We start from the raw sequence: 27,161 nt of genomic DNA on the forward strand, positions 1-27,161 counted from the left end.
TGGTGGCCTTCCAATGTGCCTGACTATTTTTAATCAACCTTGAAGGCAGCACAGCCAAGATACTCATTACTACTTAAATGAGTGCCTTGGCTATGCTGGCTTCAAGGTTGATTAAAAATAAGACAATAAGTGATTTGAGATTGGTCATGTAACTTTCAAGAGAGACATTATTGTTTGCTTGGTAAAAGGAAGATGTGGGAGACAAAACGTAACAAGAGAGAGGGACCAGATGGAAAAACCACAAATAGAAAGGCACTAATATGATATTATGCAAAGGATTGCACAAAGTATGGGAGGTTCAAAAGGCTATGGAATTGAAACAGAAAATGGCAAAAAAAGTGCATCTGAAAGTCATTTCTATTTGAACTAGGATTCCTTTTGTTAACTTTAATCTCTATGGCAGCCATTCTGCCACAGCATCCATCACATTTTCTCAAGATTCCTACCCCAAGAGCCCCAAAGATTAGAGGTAAACAAAACTATCATCTGTAGCACACTGTATTTTAAAAAATACAATGGATTTAAAAAGTATAAATATTTTAATGAGCAACATAATAAGTGATAGCATAATTCTGTACGGTATTGAGAACATGTTAATACATTTAATGTGCTTCTTTCACCTGAAAAAATAAGATCAGATTAAGTACACTTCGCCTTATACGTATGAGTACCATTTTTCTCATTTATTGTACATATAAATATCAAACAATGTTTCACTCATTTGAAGAACCAGACCTAAAATCCAAGACAAAAAATAACACTATAGACAATGAGACAAAAGCTCATTTCAGCCTAAAATATAGTGTCAGGAAAACTAAAGAAAAATCCAAAATAATTAAAGTTTTTGTACAAGCAAATTCTCCAAGCTGAATTTCAGCAACTAATGATTTCATCAACAAACTCATGTACCTTTCATAGCACCACCAATTGTTCAGTGACCTTTCAAAGTTACGACGGTGTTAAATAATGAAACTTAAGACCAATCCTCTAAATTGCAACTGTTAGAACTCTGCAAAGTCACCTGATTGTAATTTCTGCTTGGCAACTGACATGCATGTACGATGGTGACAGTGTCCCAGAGTCATATGTTCAGCATTTGCAACCTTCTTTGTCAGCTTCCAACAAACAATGGAGAAGCCAGCAAGAAGTCACAGTCATATCATGTGACATCGTGCTTAATGAGTGTATGTGCTTTACATACTGTAATGACCATAGCTAGAATTGACAGACTGTCAGGCTCAATCATGTGATTTTTCACTTCATGATAACACAGTTTAGCAATAGTGTTGCCTATCCCAATTGCAATCAGTAAGTGAGGACTATCTATAAAGAAGTGATTTGCTATTGCCTTCTGTTCTGATTGGAGCTTTCCCACCTAAGTATTAATCAGGACTTGCTGAGGACTGTGCTTAAGCTAGATCAGCAGTATGCAACCACTTACTAGGCCTTCATTATTTACATGATTTTTAGAGTTTCAACTGAAATGTATTTGTCTTACTCACGATAAATCTGTTCTACAGAACAGGGCACCCTGCTTAAACCAGAGAACAAAACCAGGCTATCAATGGTTCTACACTAAAGGTCACAAAGAAAGTAAATGACTTCCAAGTCCAAGTACAAATTAATTTAAACTATCATGGCATACAAAGATCTATTACAGAATGGTATAATTGAGCAAAAAGATATCGTTTTTCTTTCCTGCAAGGTTAAAAATATAATTTTAAAGTGTATGCAAACATGCATTTTCCATACACAGTTTTTATGAACTTATGTATCAAGTTGGAAATATTTAAGACAAGCCATTCCATTCAAACCATGTCATACAGAACTGAATTAGGACAGGATGTTATAAATACCATGTTTAGCTTTGCAAAAATCCACTAGCTGGGAATTGAGAAAAAATGTACAGAATATAGTGTCTAGATTTAAAGATTAAGGGGTTTTTTGGCATGCTTGATTCATATAATTTTGTCAAAATTATGTATTTATCAGTCACTTTGTTCCATTTTAATATCTTCAAATTACAAATTATTTGGAACGATAGACATCACTTTTTATATTTAATGAGCAGCCTACAATCAGTTCTTATGCTGATGTTGTAAGGAAAAAAACAAAGTAATTTTTATCCCAAACAACTGCAAGACACCTACAGAACTAATCCATAATGTAAATTACATCTGAGTCCATTTTACTCTTTTTTAGATGTTGAACAATGAATTTTTCCATTCTGAAAGGAAAAAGAAGTAATTCTTCGATTCCCAAATGTTTAATCTTGGTTCATAATTACATTCAACATTGAAATGCCTGTATTAGAACAGAGTGATTCACTCTGTAAAGATAATAGCTCAAGTATTCAAAGAAGAGTACTCAAAAAAGGATGCTATATGTCAATCATCATCCAGTCCAATAAAAACTAGAATGAGACATACCTAAGTTTTGTGTACTGGGCACAAAAAACAAGAACAAAATAACTTTGTAAAATAGCAACCAGGTTCATCCCAACTTTAAGTCATAAACAGAAGAATCTTAGCTTGTTGCATAAAATGCACTGTTTACAAAGGAATGGAAAACTTTTAACATTAAAGGCAATTGGTTTAAAATAAATTTTAACACATTTCTCCTCAGGTTGACTCCAGTGCCAATGACTTTCAATGAGAAAAAGATTAACCAACATCAATTACTCTGAACATTCCACTTGTTACTCATATAAACACTTTACCCCATCACTTCCTTCCATTAACATTCATTTGTCTTCTAATTCATTGGTCTTTTGATTTTGGATGGAATGAAGTTGATTATTACAAAAATCCACAAAAGAGCAATATGAAAATAGACCAAAATATAAATCTGACATTAACACTACTGACACATTAAGAGCCATAATGAAATGCAACATTATAGATGGGTTTCCATGCATGGAATACGCATAAATAATATTCTTTCAAGCATATTCAGGGAACCTCCCTGGTTAATAGATAGAATAAAGATTAAAGGTTTATTTATCATAGGTTTGATGGCAAAATCACAGGTATAAGTGTTACACAGAAGGCTTGTAGCTCAAAATAAGCAGAAAAGTTTATTATAACAGGATAGCCATATTTATAAATCAGCTATAAATCATTCGAAATTTTTGTCTAGATTTAATTGCTTACATTTCATGCCTAAATTCTAGAAATATTAAACACAAATACTTCCAAAACATGCAGAATGCTGCCATAGTCAAAAGCCTAATATTTTAACAGATATTTACATGATATGGAAAACATTAAAAAAATAATAATTCATTGAATGCACACTTTCTTAGAGAAAGGAATTTTCCTGATTTCTAAGCATGCTGTATTTATTATCTACAGAAAAGCTAACAAGGCTTGAGTACTTATTGGTTTCTTAATGTGAAGCATTCACTAATTGACACATGATTGTGCAGTCATTGAAATACCTGATTTAGTATTTTCCCAGTGTTACAAAATGTAGATCCAGTAGTTTATTCTGCTATGCCATCAATAATCTTGAACAGGAGCTAGTTCTGGTACCAGGTTTACAGTGATATTAGTATACAGTTTATTGGCAAATATAGATGGCATATATACTAGATTATTTAAACCATCAATAAACTGACGCTCTCGGGAATATCTTAATAGTTTGTATCTGTGGAAAAAAACATTCAGAGCAATGGTAAAAATGTAGAAAGTCATTCTCATTATACAGGACAAAATATTTTCAGCTTCAGAATGAAAGCGGTTCTTTATAGTATCTTATTTAAATCATCTATAGGTTTTATATACTTTTATCTTTTTTAATATTGTAAGCCACCCAGAGTTACTAAGAGGGACAGCCAATAAATTTTACAAATAAATAGTTTTGAACTCAAACTGAACATAAGGAAAAGTTCAACAAACATTCTACAAAAAACACTGGATTTTTTGCAAAGTATTCAGCAAAAACATTGCTTTCAACAAGCAGAGTTGAAAGGTATCATGTTAGGAAAGGCTGCGTACAAGTTTAATAAATTGTTATTGTTGTTATCTGCAGCAAGCTGAAAATTTATTGAGATGGTATTAAATGTGCTGTCCCATATATATCAATAGCAATAGCATTTAGACTTATATACCGCTTCATAGTGCTTTTACAGCCCTTTCTAAGCAGTTTACAAAGTCAGCATATTGCCCCCAACAACCTGGGTCCTCATTTTACCGACCTCAGAAGGATGGAAGGCTGAGTCAACCTTGAGCCCGTGAGATTTGAACTGCCGAACTGCTAGCTGCAGTAGCCTGCAGTGCTGTACTTTAACCACTGTGCCACCTCGGCTCTTTCATGTAACATAATGACACAAATAGATAAATAGCAAGAATTTATGTCAGAACATCATGTCACATATTTCATAATTTACCTCTCCTTTACCCTTCTGCAGAACCTATATACTGCATGTATTACCTAATTTCTTTAAAACTATTTATTCCAAACTTTCCTGAATCATAAGGTTATTCTATCACACTAAATACAATATTCAAGATAGAGAGAATTCATCATTTATAAACTAGGAACAATAATAAATATTCCACAGAATTTTAAAGAAATATTCTGAATGCTAAAATGTTGCATACAAATAAATTACTATGTTTAACTATCAGAAGCACAATATTACAGCAAAAATAAAAACTTATTTTAATATTTTTATTCTTACCGCCCTAAAAATTGAACTTCTCCTCTGTGGTGATGAGGAATTGACTTATACTTCCCAAGTTCTCCTTCTGGTCTTGTCACATTAAATCCTACAGAGTGGACTCTGTAATTGAAATAATCCACATGTGTAATATATATACTCAATAATAGACATCAGAGGCAATTTTATGTGTGTTAGGTTTTGTGGGACTGTGACATTGCTATTGTTGATTTTATAGAGGACCAGAAAGGCTTTTTAGTTATTAAAAGAAGAGGAAATTATACCAAACAAATGATACCAAAACAATAAACCCAGAACAGAACTGAATCAGATTTAGTGTTTGAGGAGAAGCAAAAGGAAGTTTGAATCTAAAAATGAGACAGAACCACTGAGGGATTGCAGAGAGAAAAAATCCAGAATAAAATCTTCCAAACCATTTCTAAACAGAAACAGTTAAGTAGCATCTCAGAATGATGCTGACTGCTCCATTGTAGATGTGACATTGTTTAATGTGTGAGAGTTCACACTCTTCTTCACAGGCATATTAATCCAAGTAAAACTACCGTATTTCTCCAAAAAGAAGGCTGGGTCTTAGGAAGGGAGGGGATGTCTCAGTGATGCAGTCAGGGAAATAGCAGGCTCTGATGAGCCCCACAAAAACCCTGACTGACGAGCCGCCACCGATAGGTCTTTGGACCGAACCTGTCTTGTAGGGACAGGGGAAGGAGAGGCGCGCCTTGGACGGCCGAGAGGAACAGGCAACTTCCTCGGAGGCTGGAGCGAACCCTCTGAGTCAGTGGCGGGGGGAGGCACCCATGGCAGCTGCCACGAAGCTGGGACAAATCAGGAAAGAATTGTGCAGGAGGAAAGAAGAAAGAAAGAACGATGTGCTTTGAAGCCGGGTGAGTGATACCAACTCAGGCAAGAAACAACTTTAGACTATGGACTTTTACTAATAAGACCCCAGCCTTAAACAGCGGCTGTAGATTTGCAGGTCTTGAAGATTTTGTAAAGTAACAATAGGGGATAACGACCCATTAAGGAATTTACTTTAGTACTGATTGTTTTGGACGAATTGGCTATTAACAAATCAGAAAACAAATCAGTTTCCTAAAATATGGATCAACAACAAATGATTTCTGAAGGAAGGATAAGGAGAGTCAGACTGACAAAAATAGTGTTGTATTGCAAGGCCCATACTTTATGTATTATAACATCACTCACACCCATGTCTAATAGGGATGTGCATGATGTCAGAATGATAAAATTGAAAAAGTGACAAGATCCAGCACACACTGCTGTACAGAGCTCTGTAAAGTTGTTGCCTTTGGGTTTTAACCTATTGGTGTCTGTTATTACGTATATTGTATATCCCAGTAGTTGAGGGACAGAGTTCCACTTGCTCATCTAATCACAGAATTCCCAGACTGGCATATCTATCTTGCATAAGTGTGACTGCTTTTCACTGATAGAAAGCAACATCTATAAGCAAAAACACAGCATCTAAAAAGAAGCAGGCATTAGCCAATCACTATGAAAACTAGGAAAATACATACATACATTTTCCATGGGTTTCATTAGACCGGGGTAGCCAACCTTGGCAACTTTGAGACAGTATGGCTGGGGAATTCTGGGAGTTGAAGTCCACAAGTCTTAAAATTGTCAAGGTTGAACCCACCCACCCCTTTAGTTACATCTATACGCTTATGCTAGCAAGGAATTGTTTTACTTATGTGCTGTTACTTAAAGCTGTTCAAATCTGAGTAGCCAATTACTTTTATGACTGGATCCAATAAATCTCTACATTTCAGCAAAAAAGAACTTGGGTATTTCTCTTCCGTTTAGCCTACATCTACTTTGAAACCTCATGTGTTCCATCTGCTATGAATTCTGGCCAATGACCTAATACAATATACAGTTGTATTGTATTAATACAGTTAATACAATATAATAGAAATACCTGTTCCAAAGGTCATCATCTTCTCCTCCCCATCCCCAGAAAGCATTTGGAAATCCATTGATTTTTTTGAATTGTTCTACTGTTAGCCCACTTACACCACCAAAAAATTCATTGTATGGAAGTCTGAAAATGAGAGGAAGTATTTATGTTTAGGGCTTGTAAAGATAAAAGGGAAGTGTTCTTTGAGTCAAGTTTAGTTCCTTCTGCCCTCATGGAAATATTCATGCTGGGTTTTGAGAGACAGGAGAGAGGCAACAATGTACCACCAAGTTTGGCTTAAGTACATTTTTATAATTCTTTTCTATGGCAAGAGTTTTCACATCTTAAATATAAGTAATTTAAATAAATAAATATATTTAAATGGATTTAGAATTTTGTAAATGGATCAAATCATAGATGATGCATTATGAAAGATAAGGTATAGCCGTAACGGCAAAACAACTGAATAGTGCATTAATACTCTACTTTTCAAATGGTAGAAGTAAAAATAAAATGACATTGGTGGGGAATGAAAAAGTATCTTTAACATACTTTGTAATAGTTTCAGACTGTCCTTTTCCTAAAAAACAGAACTTTTTTTTGTAAATTCTAAAAAAGGGGGAGAATTTTTTTTAAAGTGTAATATAAAGGGGGAGACATGGAAAAAAGTAAGAAAAACAGATATTCAGGACAGCCACAGACTGAATGTCCACTTAATTGAATCAGAAAGGCTAGGAGTAAAATGAGAAGCAAAAACAAAACAAAACCATGTCAAAATGGCCGAAAAACACAATACATGGGACAAATTCTGAGGTGGGAGAAAAGTGGAATCAAGCAAAAACACAGGATATTTGTAGGAGCAGCATTTAGCAATGGGATATTAGGATGAGAGTGGGGAAACCCACTCCAAACCTCTTCAGCGATGAAAGCTCTTGGAGTAATTTTCTTACCCCAAGGTTGTTACTGTTGAGGGGATAGAAAGAGTGGAAGTCTGTATGTGCTATTTTGAACTCCTGAACAAAACACAAGATAAAAATCTTACACTATTTTTTTAAAAAAAGATTTATGTTTCTCAACGAATTAAATTCCAGCCTATTTCAGACCTGTATAGTCATATATGCCTGTAAATTACTATCACTACCGTAAGATTCATCAAAGAAGCTGCTTGGAGAGCCATGGAGAATAGAAATAAGTAATATTTTACCAATAGTAAATGTTTTCAGTAGAAATACACAGTAAAATTATGCATGTTAAAACTCTTGTGAAAAATCCAGGGCCCTAAATGAGACTTCGTGCAGGCTGCAGCTCTTTGCATACTCTCCACTTTGCTCTAGAGCAGTATTGGTTAACTTTTTTGGCACAAAGTGCCAAAACGGGGGCACACACGCACATCAGGAACCAGAAGAACAGCCGCCTGGTGTGCATGCACGCACCTGGAAGATGATCTTCGGGTTTTCAGTGGGCGCGTGCACACAGGCCACCTGGTCTTCCGGTTTCTGGAACCCACATGTGCATGAAGACCAGCTGGCCAGCGCGAATGTGCGTGCCAGAAACTTGAAGATCATCTTCCCGGCGCACCAGTGGTGGGTGCTACTGGTTCACCCGAGATCAGGCGAACTGGTAGCGGCGGTGGCACAAGGCTCCATCCACCCACCCGGATGCTTCTGCGCATGCGCAGAAGTATTGCGCACATACCCACAAGCGAACTGGTAGCGACTGGATTTGAAACCCACTACTGTGATGCACGCATGTGCACCGTGCAGCTGCTCTTCCGGTTTCTGGCGCTCCCACACACGTGAAGACGTTGGCTGGCGCATCGGAAACTGGAAGAGCAATGGGCGATGCCTCACATGCCCAGAGAGATGGTTCTGCATGCCACTTCCAGCACGCATGCCATAAGTTCGCCATCACGGCTGTAGAGGAAACCTTTAAAAGTTGAGCACATTTTGAAAGTCTTGGGTACTAGGAGAACTTAAATTAAATTCTTCCTCATTCTGTTCCTGGCTTTCACTGTTTAAATTCACAGTCAAACTGAACTTTAATCAACGAGGAGAAGAGATATATAGAAGAGACATAAATTCTGGTTTTCAAATATATCATGTGTACTGATACATTTTTATTTAACATTCTTAAAGTTCATGGTAATATTATAAGCTTATATATCATAGAATAGCTGCATTTTTAAAACTTGGCATTTCATCTTCATGAACTTGTCCATGGAATATTTGGTAATAGCAATAAATGTATTCAGGGAATGTGAGGATCAATGTAAAATATTTTCCAATACTGATAGTCCTCGACTTACAACAGTTCGTTTAATGACCATTTAAAGTTACAACAGCACTGAAAAAGGTGACTTATGACCTTTTTTCACACTTACATTGATTGCAGCATCCCCAGGGTCACATGATCAAAATTCAGATGCTTGGAACTAACTCATATTTATGACAGTTGCACTGTCCCAAGGTCATATGATCATCTTTTGGGACTTTCTGACAAGCAAAATCAATGAGGAAGCCAGATTCACTTAACAGTCATGTTACTAACTTAACAGGTGCAGTGATTTGCTTAACAGTTGTGGCAAGAAAGGTCATAAAATGAGGCAAAACTCACTTAACAACGGTCCTACTTAGCAACACAAATTTTGGGCTCAATTTTGGTCGTACGTCGAGGTCTACCTGTACTGCTTATTTTGACTAACTGCACAATTATAGGAGATCAGAAATACTGTTCTACATATTACGTACATGTACATATATTTATCCAATTTTGCAGCAAAGTGACGTGGCATTTCACCACATCCATAATAATTTCTATCATTTTCTGGTAAATGATCCACATCATGGAAGATTACACAGTCCCAATCACCGTCCTTCATAGCTTCTTTGAAGCCAATATTAAACAGCATTGCTCGGTTAAAAGGCTGTGTTCCTACCTTAACAGAGAGAAAAATAGAAAAAATAAACTGTTAAAGAAAGTTAATTAGGATATGCACTACTGGAATACAATTGCATAATGCTATATAACCACTGAAATCAATGACTCTGGGCTATGATAGCTTTGCTGTTAATTTTAATGTGCCCATTTTAAGTTAAGTATATTATAGGTAACCCTAACCGTAATCCACTAACAGGAGAACAATAGAAACAATATTTTTAAAATACTGGAGTCACACTAGAGAAAATATGGAAGATTCTAATTAAGTCGATATATATTATAATATTCAACGATTTTCTGTTGCTGATCTGGAATTCAAGTTATGGAAGTTCTGTGTTAAGGAAATATGACCAGACACAGCAGAAGTATTGCTAAACATTCATTGGCAGACACACACTGTTTATTGTTAAATGTATTCAAATATTTGCAATAAAATAATATCAAAATTTATTCTGATACAAATAATCAAACAAACTTACCTGTTCAACAACATAGAAAGCAAATTCTAGCCTCTGCTTCTTCAACACTGGTATTAAATGTCGAAAAAATATAGGAAGGTGTTCATGACGATTGCGAAAAGGGATGAGTATTGCAACCTTTAAAATAGAAAACCATCTGAAAGCTATTATGCTAGCAGATTGAATTGCAGAAGTTAAACATAAATCTTAGGAAAGCTATTTGCTGGTGTGCATGATTATGGTTATGCAAGAAGCACAATCAAAGAAAATTAATTTTAGTCACTTTTCTACAAATTAGTCTAAATGTGTGCACTGTCTAAAGAAAATTAATCTCAAATTTCAATCATCTCTTAAGAAAAATCTGCTTTAATCTATTACTGCTAAGTTTTTTATGATTTAATAAACAATGTACGAATTACATTTTTTGTCTTTATATTGACATATCCAGCTTCCTTCTGAATAATGCTTTAGGTTAATACTTTAGTAACTCAAGAGTGAGATGGGTGGTACCTAAATTTGATAAATAAACTAAAAATAAAATAAACAATCTGAAAACATCATACCTTTGGTAATGTTTGATTTTAATATGTGGTTCTGGTATATCTGAGATAAAGTGATATCCTATTCCAGGGGTTCTCTGGTTGTTTTTGCAATACGAGAACATAGCTTCATATACTATATACTTGACATGCTGAGGTACAATTTATCTTTATTTTTCATCCAAACAAAAAGCTCATAATAAATTGCAGTTCGAAAAGCATGCTAGAATAAAGACAGAATAACTTAGTTATCTTTTACCCACCTGCCTGTCTCTATAAGAATCTTGGTATTCAATTTAGGTATAGTCCAAATCAGTGGGGGTTTCAAATTTTTTTACTACCGGTTCTGTGGGTGTGGCATGGTGGGTGTGCATGATTTGGTGGGCGTGACTTAGTGGGCATTGCAGGGTAAGGACACTGCAAAAGCCCCATTTCCTCCCAATCAGCTGAACTTGGAGGCAGAGAATAGACGGGGGCGGAGCCAATCAGAATTTTTACTACTTGTTGTCCAAACTACTCAAAATTTCCACTACCGGTTCTCCAAAACTGGTCAGAACCTGCTGAAACCCACCTCTGGTCCAAATCCATACAACCATGGATAGGTTTCAGACCATAACAAAATGTGATAAGGACAACCAGATTCCTTTGTGGCCACAGACCCCAAGGCTTAATTCAAGATTTAAATCGTAATATTTCTTCCAGCCTTCATGGACCCACTGAGATGACACCCTGGCTTCCCAGGAGTCTGCAGAGCACAGGTTGCGAACCACTGTCCTATTCAATCATTTGCCAGATTAAATCACAGAGAATATAGAGAACAGCCTTTTCAATAGTACCAGCTCAGGCATTTATCTTCCAAAGACTGTCATCTATGTTAATTTTAGTAAACAAATGGAGGAACAGTTATTTATTGGGGGTTTTCAAAAAGCCGAATTAGACTGAACGTGGACAAATACATTTATTGTTGATTAAATGGTCCCATTCATTTATGAAATATAAGTGTAAAGATTTCAGGTTTGCATCAAAGAGGATAAACTGGCAAAGGAAGTTGAATTCCTTTTTCTCCACCACATCACCAAGGAGGAAGAATTCATCTCTAAATAGTGATTTTCATGTGGAAAAAAAAATCACTCCTGCCTTCCATCCTGTCTTACATAACAAATGTGCAAATATCTAAATCTGGTTATCATCACATTTTGTTATGATCTGAAGCCTATCCATGGCAATAAGGATTTGGACTATATCTAAATTGAATACCAAGATTTTTATAGAGATTGGCAGGTGGGTAAAAGATAACAAGGTGTTATTCTGTCTTTATTGTAGCATGCTTTTTGAACTGCAATTTATTATGAGCTTCTTGTTTGGATGAAAAATAAAGATAAATTATACTTTAGCATGTCAGGTATATATGAAGCTATGTTCTGATATTGCAAAAACAACCAGATTCAAACTTTAAGAAAATCATGGACTCTAGATGACTAAAAATTTAATTGTACTTTACCTTCCAACGTGGTTTACAGTCTTTTGGCTTCCAGTGACCACCTTGTTCAATGTCTAAATCTTTAGAAAACATTTGTTGAATTTCTTCCAAACTAATTTCACTCATATTTGCTTCAATAAAGCCTCCTAAACGATGATAAGAAGTAAATTTTGATAAAGATTCCCCCTTCCCATTTAAAGCTAAGATGTGTAAATGACATAATATTACATATAACAGCCAGTAATACACTGATATCTAATACAGATTTTTTAAATGCTATCACACAATATAGTTAAGAAAAGGAGAATTTCTGCTTGAAACTGAGGTGGATGGGAGCGAGTGAGGAAGCCTTTTGAGTAATGTTTTCAGTAGCCAGGAGTGCCTTTGATTAATGTTTCTAGTTCTTTGAAGTAAAGAAGCAGGAGTGCAAAATTCTGATAAGGACTTGTTCAAACTGGCCAGAGACAAGAACTGCCCAAAGATCTGAATTTTAGTTACTTGAAAACTAATTATAATTTAAGAACCACACCTACTGAACATGCAATTGGGCATGAGCAAGATCATGCTAAGAATATTATGGGATGAAGCCAGTATAAAATGTCACATAGTATTTACCAAGCTACTAAGCATGCTTGCTAAATCACAAATGAGTCAAATGATGCTTGTCAATGAAAAAGCACATTCTAAACCCAATATGTTTGAACTGTATATAAAATGATTCCCAACCTTTCTAAGGGACCTCACACCTTATGCCACCTTGGGCCTCTCCTTGTTTATGCATAAATAAAGAGATATTTATCTTTCAGGCTTGGATCCTATTTAGGCAAAGACACACTAATCTTGCTATTGTTTACAGTTAAAAGTAGCACATTTTATTATGTACCAAGGACCAAAACCAGCTCCATCATATAGGAATATATATATATATATATATATATATATATATATATATATATATATATATATATATATATATATACACACACACACACATATACACAGTCAGGCCCATAAATATTGGGACATCGACACAATTCTAACATCTTTGGCTCTATACACCACCACAATGGAGTTGGAATGAAACAAACACAATGTGTGTTAACTGCAGACTGTCAGCTTTAATTTGAGGGTTTGTACATCCAACTCAGGTGAACGGTGTAGGACTTACAGCAGTTTGTATATGTGCCTCCCACTTGTTAAGGGACCAAAAGTAATGGGACAATTGGCTTCTCAGCTGTTCCATGGCCAGGTGTGTGATATTCCCTCATTACCCCAATTACAATGTGCAGATAAAAGGCCCAGAGTTCATTTCAAGTGTGCTATTTGCATTTGGAATCTGTTGCTGTCAACTCTCAAGATGAGATCCAAAGAGCTGTCACTATCAGTGAAGCAAGCCATCATTAGGCTGAAGAAACAAAACAAACCCATCAGAGAGATAGCAAGAACATTAGGCGTGGCCAAAACAACTGTTTGAAACATTCTCAAAAAGAAGGAATGCACCGGTGAGCTCAGCAACACCAAAAGACCCGGGAGACCATGGAAAACAAGTGTGGTGGATGACCGAAGAATTCTTTCCCTGGTGAAGAAAACACCCTTCACAACAGTTGGCCAGATCAAGAACACTCTCCAGGATGTAGGTGTACGTGTGTCAAACTCAATAGTCAAGAGAAGACTTCACCAGAGTGAATACAGAGGGTTCACCACAAGATGTAAACCATTGGTGAGCCTCAAAAACAGGAAGGCCAGATTAAAGTTTGCCAAACAACATCTAACAAAGCCTTCACAGTTCTGGAACAAGATCCTATGGACAGATGAGACCAAGATCAACTTGTACCAGAGTGATGGGAAGAGAAGAGTATGGAGAAGGAAAGGAACTGCTCATGATTCTAAGCATACCATCTCATCAGTGAAGCATGGTGGTGGTAGTGTCACGGCATGGGCATGTATGGCTGCCAATGGAACTGGTTCTCTTGTATTTATTGATGATGTGACTGCTGACAAAAGCAGCAGGATGAATTCTGAAGTGTTTCGGGCAATATTATCTGCTCACATTCAGCCAAATGCTGCAGAACTCATTGGACGGCACTTCACAGTGCAGCTGGACAATGACCCAAAGCATACTGCAAAAGCAACCAAAGAGTTTTTGAAGGGACAGAAGTGGAATGTTATGCAATGGCCAAGTCAATCACCTGACCTGAATCCTATTGAGCATGCATTTCACTTGCTGAAGACAAAACTGAAGGGAAAATGCCCCAAGAACAAGCAGGAACTGAAGACAGTTGCAGTAGAGGCCTGGCAGAGCATCACCAGGGATGAAACCCAGCGTCTGGTGATGTCTATGTGTTCCAGACTTCAGGCTGTGATTGACTGCAAAGGATTTGCAACCAAGTATTAAGAAGGGAAAGTTTGATTTATGATTATTATTCTGTCCCATTACTTTTGGTCCCTTAACAAGTGGGAGGCACATATGCAAACTGCTGTAAGTCGTACACCGTTCACCTGAGTTGGATGTACATACCCTCAAATTAAAGCTGACAGTCTGCAGTTAACGCACATTGTGTTTGTTTCATTCCAACTCCATTGTGGTGGTGTATAGAGCCAAAGATGTTAGAATTGTGTCGATGTCCCAATATTTATGGACCTGACTGTATATATATATATATATATATATATATATATATATATATATATATATATATATATATATATATATATATATATATATATATATAAACTTTTTATTTTATTATCCTCTTCTCTTCCAGCACAACGCTAAAGATATTGGTAGCATTGTTTTGAGTTTTCATCTAACTATACTTTGGTGCTGTACTGAAACAAATGTAAGATTAGTTAAATCAAAGTTTATTCAAACAAATAAGTATCAAAATTGGTGACTTGGAACTGCCTCTTCCAAATAAAACACTCTGAGATGAACACATTATTTTGTCCCAATTCAGAAACAACACAAAGCTGGTTTGCTGTAAATAGAAGCAGTATTTTCTCACCTCCTAAAGGCAAGGAAAAGGGGAAATGCAGTTCATAGGCCTGAAACTCATTTAATTCATTCTCTTCTATCAGTACTCAAGGGTATGGGCGATCCTTTTGGGGTCAGCATCACATTTTAAATTTTGAAAGATATATCATAGAAATGCTCACAAAATGGGGAACATAGCACAGATAACTCTAAAAGGCAATTTAATATAAGGCAATGTTTCTTGACTCCCCCAATATAGCCTACAGAGCCATATCTACGATCCAAGCTTATCACTGCCTTTTTTTTTTTTTTTGGTGGACACACTTCCAAATAAGGCACTGAGTTGTAGCCATCCATCATTTTTATTTTCTAAGAATGCTTATTAATCTATATTAATAAAATCTTGCAAATCTGAAAGTACAAATGTCCTGCCAGCTTTTTTTAACCACTTGATTAGTTAGGGCAGATCCTTCTTCAGTTTCTTTTTTTACCCATTACAATTTGTGGGCTCCTCTCCCTTTGATCTGATTGTTCCCTAGACAGCATCTCTTCCTTCAGCTTCCAAGGTCATTTACACATTCCATTACATCATGCCACTTAGCAATGGCAATTCCAGCAGTTTCCATTGCTGACACGAAGCATGGACTGTGGATTATTAAACAAGGACATTATTTGACCATAATTTTCTACTTCCTGTCAGCTTCCAACAAGCAAAGTCAATGTGGGAAAGCCGCAAGTTGCAGTCACAACAAGCCTTTCCTTCTTAAGTGGCTCACAAACAGGCCAGCAGGCAAGAGCTATGATTGAGCAGGCCGGTGGGTGCTAAGAGCAGATAGGAGTGTAGGTAGACTCACAGATGAGTGCTACAGGTGGACAAAAATGCAAACGGGCACTACAGTATAGAAGATTCCCCTGCCACCGGGGATGGGGGCTTGATACAGGAGAAAAAGCAGCAGAAACAGGAACAACTTGCGAAAGTAATTTGCAACCTCCAGTCAGTTTCTCCATTGAGTTTGCTTGTGGAAGTAGGGAAAGTCACAAATAGTGATCATGTGACCTGCGGTACTATAGCCATCATAAATGTAAGCTTGTTGCTGAGTGCCCAAATTACAATTGTGTAATCATAGGGGCACTGCAACTTCAAGGACCAGTCATAAGTCTCCCTCATTTAGCAATTCATAGCTTTGAACAGTTGCTGAATGAATGGTTGTAACCCAAAGACTATCTATAGCTAGAATTTCACAATTCCTCTCTTGAACCTTTTGTAAACAAACAGAAAAGGGTCAGCATTTTACTATTTCACTAGGGAACCCCCAAAACCAGAAACCCAAAGACCAGTCTTTCTGACAGGCATGCCAACAGACCAGTATAAAATGGAGATCAAAGGCAAAGAGCAAAAACTGGGGCATGGAGAGCATACAATGGAGAAGGAGAATTTACTTCATGTGTAATGAGTTGCATCAGATGGATCGAAAGACTCTCCTTCCAGCAGAAGTAGAATACATCATCTTAGAGCAAGAATATTTGGGAAGAGATTACCTTTCCAGCAGCATAAAGGAAGGCTAAGGACAGGACAATTCATCAGTTCCTGCTCTTTCAAATAAGGGGCCTTGGGGCAATTTCATAATCAGAGAGTTAAATTTAAAAATGTTATTTTGGGCACTGTACACTATCACATTGGTTCTTAATACTTAGGTATGAAGATGTAAAGTTCATGGAAGATCTTGGAATAATCATTGATCTTATTCATGCACAAAAACATGTCATGTTTATCATAGGCAAATAAACTATAACAAACCTTGAACTAGCACCCAAAAGTGCTTTATCTCTTGAAAAAGCACCTTTGGAACAACCATAACCTGGATAACTGAAAATCTCCATAGACACTTGAACTAACACAGTACCCCACCTTCTTCTCTACTGGGATGGAATAACAAGGAGGCTTTTTAGAAGCTTTTGCTTCTATTTTGTGGTAATCCTGTCCAGCACATTCATGTTATGGTAAGCCAAGATGGTCACTATAATGATTAAATTAAAGATCTTTAACCACAATCGGAAATCTTGAATCTTTTAAAACTATGCATGCTACCCACAATATTCTGTATTATTAGAATCTGAACAGAGCAGCTTAAAAAAAATCTGTGATCCAATAAATCCAATAACTCTTATTAGTTAAAACAAGATTACTTTCTGAAACTGGGCTGTTTTAATTTACCCTAATTAAGATAAGTCATAGTAAACTGAAAGTACAGTGATCCATGGTTAATTAAAACTTAAAGCAAAAGCTACTTAATTTTATTATAGGAAAATGAGAAGGTAGGACTAGCAGATCTCAGCTGGGGAAAAAATCGAAACAACCACCAAACGAAGAGGAAAAATTAACATTTGCTGTATCTCTTTGATTTTTTTCCAGTGATCTTCTGGATTTTTGTAGTCTAGATTTGGTAACTCTATCAAACGAGAGGGAGGAACACAGGGGAGCAATATTTCTAAATGTCGAACTGACCGATACAGTTCAATCTGTACATAATGTTACATGTTAGTATTATATTAACAGACTTGCAGGATTTTCCTTTTTTATGTTCTGCAAAGCGTTTGTCCCAGTTTCCAGAAAATCTTACATCTTAATGTAAACATAACCTAATTGAACCCCCAATTAAATGAAATGCTTCATTAAAATGGAAATAAAAAGTGCACCAAATTAAATTCTGAAATTCTACACTTATTTTCGTAAAATGTTTACAAATTATTTTTAAAAGAATTTTTCTTTTCCTAGAGAAATTATAGTTATACTGTTCATTAGTTAGAATGTTTGAAAAATTGTAATCCTGTTAAAATCTTTATTGAAAATAGTGTTTCAAAACAATTTGTGACATGTTTAAGTTAACAATTTTCTTTTAAGATGAAAATAAACTTACTCATGGAGGGCAATTTTTCTGGACAAGATTGAGAAGGAGAATAAGTGAAGTTTTCTGGAAGATACGTCACTGTCTGAGCAATACTATCACTTGTACTGTTGCCTTCAGGATAATCTTAACAGAAATAAAAATATTCTCCATTAATTATTTCTGTAATGTTTATAAGGTTGTCTTCCCAACCCATTTTATACAATTTTATCATTTTGTATATGTCCAGTTTTATATATACATGCTGCTGAACTTAAATAATTTGTTAAGCTTTGACTCAGAATTAGCCCAGAATGTTACTGAAAATAATTTTCATAATTACCTAACCATTCAAGGTATTATATAATATTCCTACCTGTGCCATTTATTGTAGCATTTTTATTAGTGTACAGTCTGATCATATGTCCTATTGTTTTCACATTTTCTTTCAGCATTATACCTCGTGCTTGTACCATAAATAAATATGTATTTGCTGTAAAGGAAAAAAAACAAAATTAAATTCAACATAAAATTTAAAATTGGATAGATAATATCCTGAATCAGGATGAATAATGAATAACTTTAGAATAATTATTATAGACAGCTCAAATAAATGAATTATAGATCATTCAAATTGGTAAAAATAAACATGTGGGATCGGAATATGAAATGAAATTTATTGAGTAGCTTTCTACCCTTTCCCTTGAAAGCTGTAGTAGACGCTGAGCATATCTATTTGAAGAAAAAGAATAATTAGTCATAGGTTTAACTTCTATTTTTGTCTCCAATTTCATAAGTGATTGGTGCTAATAGCACTGATCGTCCATCACATAATCAATCTTCAAATGCAACAAAATCTCACATTCCTAAATGCACTTTTACAAAATCCCATGCCATGGTATCTTTTGTAACATTGGGAAATATAAAGCCCACAGGGTGCATCAACGTATTAAAACGATCCCACACATTAAATTATTTCTAGAAAATAGTCGAACTGTAGTTGTAATTATAAAAAATACCGGTTTCATATTATATGTCAACTTTTAAAGTTATATTGTATCTAAAACTTGGAAGTAAGAATCATACTTGATGGTCATATCAACTTTCACATGTAGAATGCATGTGAAGAAACTTAAATTAACTAATTAATTAACTAATGCTTCAATCATGTTTGCGACTAGTTGGAATTATTTAATATTAATGTGCATTATATAAATTTTTATCGAGTTCCTATCTTATCAGATCGGTGAAAAAGTAACAGTGCTCCATGACATCATGCTGGCCACATGAAATGTCTTTGGACAGCCCTGGCTCAATTATCTTGAAACAAAGATGAGCACCACCCTCTATACTTGGCAATCCTTTACTCCTTTACCTTTTATCTTAACAGAAAATAATTTAATGTTATTAATCTAACTATATAAAATATGCAAAACATAATAAAATGCTAAAATATGTTTTAAAAAGTCCACATCTCTACCTCAGAGAATGTAATTATATGAAATCTTTATATCAGAGAATGTCCTTATATGATGTAGCTCAGGGGTGTCAAACTGGCGGCCCGTGGGCCAGATGCATCACATGCAGGCCACGCCCACCCCAGCTCCATGAATGAGAACAACATCATGAAACGTAACACGGCGAGTTTGAAACTCCTGATGTAGCTGGATATATTTCAAATTCAGCAAAAGCTGATATCACTAGCGGACGTAAGGAATTCAGAAAGGATTTTTTTTTTAAAAAAAATTATTAGTTAAAAAAATACAAACATAAATACGACAATTCAACATACAAAAATGACAAACATCAATCAAGTCTTACGACATACTCTTAAAATTGTCACATCGGTAGACTATTTTTCTTGTATTTATCTATATATTTTATCTATATATATATTTATCTATATATCTGTATAATTACATATTTACATGTGAAACATTAATATACGTTCCATCCTTAAATTATTACTCTCCTTAATTGGTACTCAAAATTTTGTCTCTAAATTGACCTTATTTTTTAGCGTCCCTATGAGTGTGTTTCTAACTTTTTCTCCAGCCAGTTATACCATTTTTGCCATGCTAAGTAGTACTCTGTGTCATCTTTCTCTAGTAAGTCTTTTGTAAGTTTATCCATTTCTGCGCATTCTGTAATTTTAGTGATTATTTTGTTTTCTGTCGGTAAGTGTTCATGTTTCCAGTTTTGGGCAAAGAGTATGCAAGCTGCAGTTAAGATGTGGATAATTAAATATTTTATCTCTTTCTCATACTGTGTTGTAATTATTCCTAGTAGAAAGGTTTCCGGCTTCATTTCCAACTTCTGATTTGTAATTTCTTCTATCATTTTCCTTATTTCCTGCCAATATTGTTTGGCTTTTCGACATGACCACCATATATGGTACTATGTTCCTTTTTGTGCGTTACACTTCCAGCAAATTGGTGAAGTGTTTGGAAACATTTTTGCTAGGCGTGCTGGTGGGAAGTGCCATCGATAGAACATTTTGAGCAGATTTTCCTTATAGGGTATAGACATTGTCATTTTATAATTTACGGTCCATAATTTTTCCCATTTGTCTAATTTGATACTATGCCCAAAATTTTTTGCCCAAATTATCATGTTTTCTTTAACCACTTCTTCCTCTAGTTTATATTTTAATAAGTAATTTTATATTTCGGTTATCATTTTCTCATCCGTTCCTTGTAAAATTTTATCCAATTCATTTGGTTCATTTTGAAATCCGAATTTTACCCGATCTGTTTTCTACGTTGATTCTATTTGCAAATATGGCCACCAATCAATGTCTATACCCTGTTCTTTCAATTCTTGTCTTGATTGTAATTCTCCTCTATTGTTCAATAATTCTTTGTAGTTTCTCATTTTCTCCATGTCCATAGCGTTAGGGTAGATCAGCGCCTCCATAATCCATAACCATCTCGGAATTTTTTTATAATGTGTTCTTCTAATCTCCTGCCATGTTCTATTTAGTGATCCTCTAATAATGTGTTGTTGGAAGTATCCGTAATGTTTGTCTTTTCCCTCCCACAAAAATGCGTGCCAGCCTCATTGTAGATTGAATCCCTCTATAAATAGTGTTCTCTTATTTTTAAAGTCTATCCAGTCTCTTATCCAGTTTAAAGATGCTACTATAGTACAATTCCCAGTCCTAACCCTAATCCTCCTTTCTTCCGGGTATCTTGCAAGCATTTTATTTTAATTCAGGCCTTCTTCCCCTGCGAAATATACTTTGCTATCATTTTATCTAAGTCTTTGAAAAAATCCTTTCCTGGACAAATTGGAATTACTGGGTAGTATATTCATTTTAATAGATGCAATTTTCCCTAAAAATGACAATTGTAGTGTCAGCACTTCAACCTGCATTTACTCTAGTGCTGACATAAGAAGGAGAAGCGAAAGTGTCTGGAAAGGGATGTTTGACTTTTCACCTACTTATTTTCCCTGGAGATAATATACCCTAGGAGATGGGGTGGGAGGGAGGGGGGAAATTCCTTTGAGCTGGAGTAGATTAGGGGTAGAATGACTTAGAAGATGGCCAATGAGCGCAGGGGAGTGGGGAACGGAAAGGGAGGGTTTTGGGGCTGGAAGTCAGTGTTGGCTTTGATTGGTGTCGGGTTAGAATGTCATGCTTAATAAATAGGAGTTTTTCTTCAAAGACTTTGTTTGAAATGCAATTTATTTAAGACGACCTCGAAACTTGACATGTAGTTTGCTTCATGTTTCCAGGTCTTTTTTAATCTGTTTTATTAATTTAGTATAATTGTCCTCTCTAATTGATGTTGCTTTGTTGGTGAGCCAAATTCCCAAATACTTTACTTTCTTTACTATTTGTATTCCTAATTTATCCTCCAATTCTTTCTCCTGTGCGTTTGTCAGGTTCTTCGTTAATGCTTTTGTTTTCTGTTTATTGATTTTGAGACCCGCCACTCTTCCATATTCCTCTATTTTCCCTAACAGTTTGGGCTCAGTTATTTCTGGTTGTTACAAGATAAACACCACATCATCGCCAAAGGCTTGTAATTTATACTTCTCTTTTTTTATTCTCAGACCCTTTATTTCGTTGTCTTTCCTAATTTCATTTAATAAGATTTCTAGGGATATTATAAATAATAATGGGGATAGAGGACATCCTTGCCTCACTCCCTTTGATATCTCAAATTTTTCTGTCATATCTCCGTTAATCATAATTTTTGCTGTTTGAGAGGAGTATATTTTCCTAATCATATTTAAGAATTTATCGCCAAATTCCATCACCTCCAATTGTATTATAAGAAAATTCCAATTTAAATTATCGAATGCCTTCTGTGTGTCCAGGAAAATTAAGGCCAGTTGTTTGTCCAATTTTTTCTCATAGTATTCAAAGACATTAATGATTGTTCTCATATTATTTTTGATCCTCACCGAGGTCCTCAGGATTTCCTTTTTTTTCTATTGACCCCTCCGAGGTCAATAGTGCCTGGGACGGCTTCCTAATCGAAAATATTGGAACTTCAAGAACAGAGCACTGTTCTCTTGTTCCTGGCACAATGACATCACCACCAGAAGTCAGGAATTCAGAAAGGATTTTTATTTCTGGACTTCTATGAAGTTCATTTATGGACTTCTATGAAGGGACGTGGTGGCTCAGTGGCTAAGATGCTGAGCTTGTCGATCGAAAGGTCAGCAGTTCAGTAGTTTGAATCCCTAGTGCCACATAATGGGCTGAGCTCCCGTTACTTGTCCCAGCATCTGCCAACCTAGCAGTTCGAAAGCACGTAAAAAATGCAAGTAAAAAAATAGGGACCACCTTTGGTGGGAAGGTAACAGCGTTCTGTGTGCCTTTGGCATTTAGTCATGCCGGCCACATGACCACGGAGACATCTTCGGACAGTGCTGGCTCTTCAGCTTTGAAACGGAGATGAGCACCACCCCTTAGAGTCGGGAACAACTAGCACAAATGTTTACTAGTGTTTACCTTTACCTTATGAAGTTTCATTCCCAATCTATTTCTCAGAAGCTCCATTATATTGCAGATGGCAATATCATAGGAAAATCTTCTTTGTAATTCTGAGAGCAGTGGCTGTCCATAGTTAATCCAATGACACCAAAATGAAGACCATACACATTCATTGATATTGTTAGTGCATCAGTGGTGGGTTGCTATCAGTTCTTCCCAATTCTTGTGAACCAGTAATGGAAATTTTGAGTAGTTTGGAGAACCAGTAAATACCACCTCTGCCTGGCCCCACCCCCAATCTATTCGCTGCCTCCTGAATCCCAGCTGATTGGATAGAAGGGAAAAATCAGGGCTCACTTGACAGAGAAAAGAAAAAGAAAAAAAACTAGACACCATAGCTTTAAATTGAGAAGCCAAGAAGCCTCCCAACCGATCGGCTAGAACTGATCCACTCCTTGTAAACTGCTCAGTGGTGGTAGATTGGCAATTGAGGCCAAGCTGCCTGAAAATGGTTTCCAATGCTCTCGGTGGTGGCAGAGCGGCAAAAAAACTGTTTAAACTCATAGTGCTTCAAAGGGCCGTCCTACAGCTGATCAGCGGTAAAAGGCAGTGTGGTGGTAGACCAGTGCGCTCCAAAAACAAATAGGTAGACCGGAACACTCCAAAAACAAATGGGTAGACCAGTATGGCTCTGCAAGCAGTTAAAGGCCTGGTAGACCAGTACCTCTGCTAAATCCTAAAGAATTGTTTGTCACATGACCATCAAACCATGCCCACAAAATAAGCCACACCCACAGAACCGGTAATAAAAAAATTTAGAACCCACCCCTGTAGTGCATATTTACATTGTATGATGATGTGATGCAGGTATCATTATTTGTCCCTTTATTTTTCCAGGAGATATCCACCTGCCAGGGTCATGGATGAATACAGACTTAAGTTTGTAATGGAACTAAATACTTCATCTATGGTGGGAGGTGGATCAAGTGCTTTGTTGAAGGTAAATGGAAAATATAACAACTGGAAGGAATGAAGCAAATTTTGCTGTTCTGTCATGTAAGGGACTCCAGTTGTGGTTAAAAAACAAAAATTCAAATCATTTTAATAGCTCACGAAAGAGATATGTTGAGGGTTGAATTCCAAAGAGATAAAACTCTTTGAAGAGATAATGATTAGATGCATTTGCTGTATCTCCATTTAGTATGCTAGTTTTGGCTTTTAAAATCTGATTTGAAGGGCCATTTATCATTAGTTAATCTGCCTCAAGCCTGGGGACAGTATTTCTGACCTTGCTTTGTAGCACATAAAAACTATTTCATCGAGCACAAGGTCTTCATAGTAATGGCCTCATGTATTTGGACCTCCTTTAGAGAAAGGTTTCTTTTCCCTAGAAATACCAAAAAGAAGGAAGGAAGGAAGGAAGGAAGGAAGGAAGGAAGGAAGGAAGGAAGGAAGGAAGAACGAGGAAAGAAGGAAAGAAAAAGAAAGAAAGAGGAGAGGGAGGAGGGAGGGAGGGAGGAAGGGCCAGATGTTTTCCAAATTAATGTTATCAAATTCATGAGTAAAGTACTATTATATGTGCTATAAAATGTTATATGAATTGCTTGTAAAGGCAGCAAACACTGAAAGGAACTCACTATGTAAATGATACTATTTTTTTTTCTTGAAATAAATCTCTTCAAAAGCAGTTAAGATGCACCTGTGTATTGTAAGCACTAAGCAAGCTTTGTATTCAGCATGGCATTGAAAAATGTTATCAAAAAGAAAACATTTTTCTGTTTTTCAACAAGCAATCAACAAGAGCCCACAAAAGACAAAAATAAGTCCTACCAAAGAATAATAAGCATATTTTAACCTTTCCCCTTCAAAAAATTTAAAATAAGAATATAGAATAACAGAGTTGGAAGGGACCTTGGAGGTCTTCTAGTCCAACCCCCTGCTTAGGCAGGAAATCCTACACCACTTCAGACAAATGGTTATCCAACATCTTCTTAAAAATTTCCAGTCTTGGAGCATTCACAACTTCTGGAGCCAACTTGTTCCACTGATTAATTGTTCTAACTGTCAGGAAATTTCTCCTTAGTTTTAGGTTGCTTCTCTCCTTGATTAGTTTCCACCCATTGCTTCTTGTTCTGCCCTCAGGTGCTTTGGAGAATAGCTTGACTCCCTCTTCTTTGTGGCAGCCCCTGAGATATTGGAACACTGCTATCATGTCTCCCCTTGTCCTTCTTTTCATTAAAGTAGACATACCCAGTTCCTGCAACCGTTCTTCATATGGTTCATAACCATTCTCAAATAAGAGGTAGACATACTATTTTGATAGAAGAAACTGTTCAAAGAATTATTATAGAAAATGTATGTGATATAATTGATTCTGAAGGTGAGACATTAAGTTACAATTGTCCAACAAACCTAAAGTCCAATAACTTCCAGTCATCTCACACATTCAAGCACCACCAACCACCAAGGAGGTGTGTGTGATTTTGTCAGGAGCAACAATTTACATCTGGAATATTGACTCAAGCCAGCGTTTCATCCCTCTGAAGCAATATACGATCATTTCTAGAAAAATGTGCATTCCTCCCCCCCCCCCCAAGTAGGACATAAGAATAGCCAGGTCTTTCAAAAAAAAGCAAACCCCAAAAGCTTCCCATATTCTGTCCACCGGATAGGTCTCTAGAAGCAGCAAGAGATAATATTTTCTATTTTGGCATTCTCACATTAAATTACGGCATGTGGGATCTTACACACAAATTCATCTGACCAAAACTGCACCGGGGCATAGATAGATGTGGGGGGAAAAAAACTACCCCAAGCTCATGCCACCTCCCATCACCTCCAAGATAAGGTTTATCAACCCTACTGAGATCGGGAAGATCTCCGGAGCAGAGCAGGTGGTCCCACGATCGGGTCTCCCAGCCCACCTGGAAGAATCAGCTTCCGCTGTTTCCCGTGGGGAGGGTGGGGTGGGGTGGGGGGTTCAGGCAGCTCTAGGGTGGCGCCTCCTTTAATCCCACCCACCGACCTTGGAAGAGGGCAAGAGAGAGCCGGTCTTACCCATGCCGGGAGCCACATAGATGAAATAAAGGCAAGAGGAAGAAAAGGAGAAGATGAAGATGAAGACCAGAATGGAGCGGTTGGAGACTCGCAGCGCCGTCCTGAAGAGAGGCATCCTCTTCCTCCTCTTCCTCCTCCTCCTCCTTCTTCCAAGGCAGGAGGGACCACTCCCCGAGGCCCTCTACGCTACCCGGGCAAAGCTCTGCCCACTGAATAGGGTCCGGACTGACGCCGGGGAAGCAGCTTCCAGACCGCCGGCGGCAGCGGGGCAGCAGCAACAGCATCAGGAGCAGGGATGACTCATGGCATCCCAGGGTGGGGAGGCTCTCCTGGGGAGGGGGCGTGTTGAGTGGAGCGGAGCCTCTCGGGTGGGGGTGGGGGTGGGGGGGCTCTCGACGAAAGGGGGGACGCTTGGTGACGCAGGTGACAGGGACGAGCAGACCGTACCCCAGTGGGTCCCGGAGCCCCCCGGCAGCCAAAAGGACCCCGTCAGTCAATCGGGGATCGCGAAAGTCCCACCGGCCAAAGTGGAGAGCGGCGCCCGGCGTTGCCCCTTCAGGTGTGGCGGTTCCTCCTCCTCCTCGGTTCCCGCGTCCGCTCGACCCGCGGCGAACTCGTCGCTTCCCCGGTCCCCATCGCCGCCCTGGCCGCCCCGGTTCTCCTGTCGGCTGAGAGAGGCGAGCGGCGACGGCGACGGCGACGGTTCCTGCTCTCTCTCTCTCTCTCTCTCTCTTTCCCGCCGAAACCCCCACCTAGCCCTCCATCGCTTCGCTTAGGAACGAGCGGCCGGGCAGGCGCCTGGACTGCGACGATCGTGGGCGTGCGCGCCCCGGATTCCCTGCGCGGGGCTGCGAGGGACTGCAGAACTGCGGGGAACGAGCCGGAGCGCGCGCCGCTTCCTGAAGCCCCGGCTGCCCACTCGCGCCAGCCGCCCAAGTCCGCCGGGGTTATAGTCAAGCCGAGGATGCAACGACTAAGAGGCAACTATTGGTGGTATCCTCCATAAAAAAGAAAGGGGGGAAGTTGGGATATTCCGGTGCCTTAAATAATCGTTACTGCCAAAAATTGCCTGCACTAGGAAACCTGCTAGGAGAGAAGCTTCAGTCTTGCTATACAATCTTCTAACAATCTGCTGTGGTCAGCAGAGGGGAAAATAGATATTGTACAGGATGCTGAGAAAGGCCCTAATTTATTTCTTCTCCAAGGGACGGGTGGAAGACAGCTGTCTCTCACTCCCCCACCTCACCTCTTGGAGACAGTTGTGTGTATAATATAACCCTT

At 37.6% G+C, this 27,161-nt stretch overlaps 1 protein-coding gene across 3 annotated transcripts; it reads right to left on the reverse strand.

Annotated features, from left to right (window-relative positions):
• Positions 1 to 520: 520 nt before the first annotated feature.
• On the reverse strand, positions 521 to 26,801 carry B4GALT6 (beta-1,4-galactosyltransferase 6). Of its 3 annotated transcripts, none has more exons than XM_034429658.3 (9): positions 25,881 to 26,801; positions 18,252 to 18,368; positions 17,909 to 18,022; positions 12,038 to 12,162; positions 10,019 to 10,135; positions 9,350 to 9,537; positions 6,624 to 6,746; positions 4,685 to 4,786; positions 521 to 3,648 (listed from the first exon to the last, which is right to left on the reverse strand). In XM_034429658.3, exons 1-9 carry the CDS (start codon positions 25,993 to 25,995, stop codon positions 3,501 to 3,503), a joined length of 1,149 nt encoding a protein of 382 aa, XP_034285549.1. In that variant the 5' UTR covers positions 25,996 to 26,801; the 3' UTR covers positions 521 to 3,500. The 3 variants fall into 3 exon arrangements, with proteins under 3 accessions (XP_034285549.1, XP_034285552.1, XP_034285550.1); XM_034429661.2 differs by having other exon boundaries at positions 26,400 to 26,714; XM_034429659.3 differs by lacking the exon at positions 6,624 to 6,746.
• Positions 26,802 to 27,161: the final 360 nt, after the last annotated feature.

The sequence above is a fragment of the Pantherophis guttatus genome, chromosome 3, assembly GCF_059756535.1.
Source record: "Pantherophis guttatus breed Tessera chromosome 3, ASM5975653v1, whole genome shotgun sequence".
In the NCBI taxonomy this organism is placed as follows: Eukaryota; Metazoa; Chordata; class Lepidosauria; order Squamata; family Colubridae; genus Pantherophis; species Pantherophis guttatus.

What these genes read in the sequence shown, in the direction of transcription:
- B4GALT6 (XM_034429658.3), bottom strand. Translation starts at nt 25,995, where the DNA reads ATGCCTCTCTTCAGGACGGCGCTGCGAGTCTCCAACCGCTCCATTCTG. An exon ending in AGAAAAATTGCCCTCCATGA is followed by an intron (nt 12,163 to 17,908) that starts GTAAGTTTATTT and finishes ATCATCGTTTAG; the next exon opens with GAGGCTTTATTGAAGCAAAT. An exon ending in ACTGTAAACCACGTTGGAAG is followed by an intron (nt 10,136 to 12,037) that starts GTAAAGTACAAT and finishes TCTATTTTAAAG; the next exon opens with GTTGCAATACTCATCCCTTT.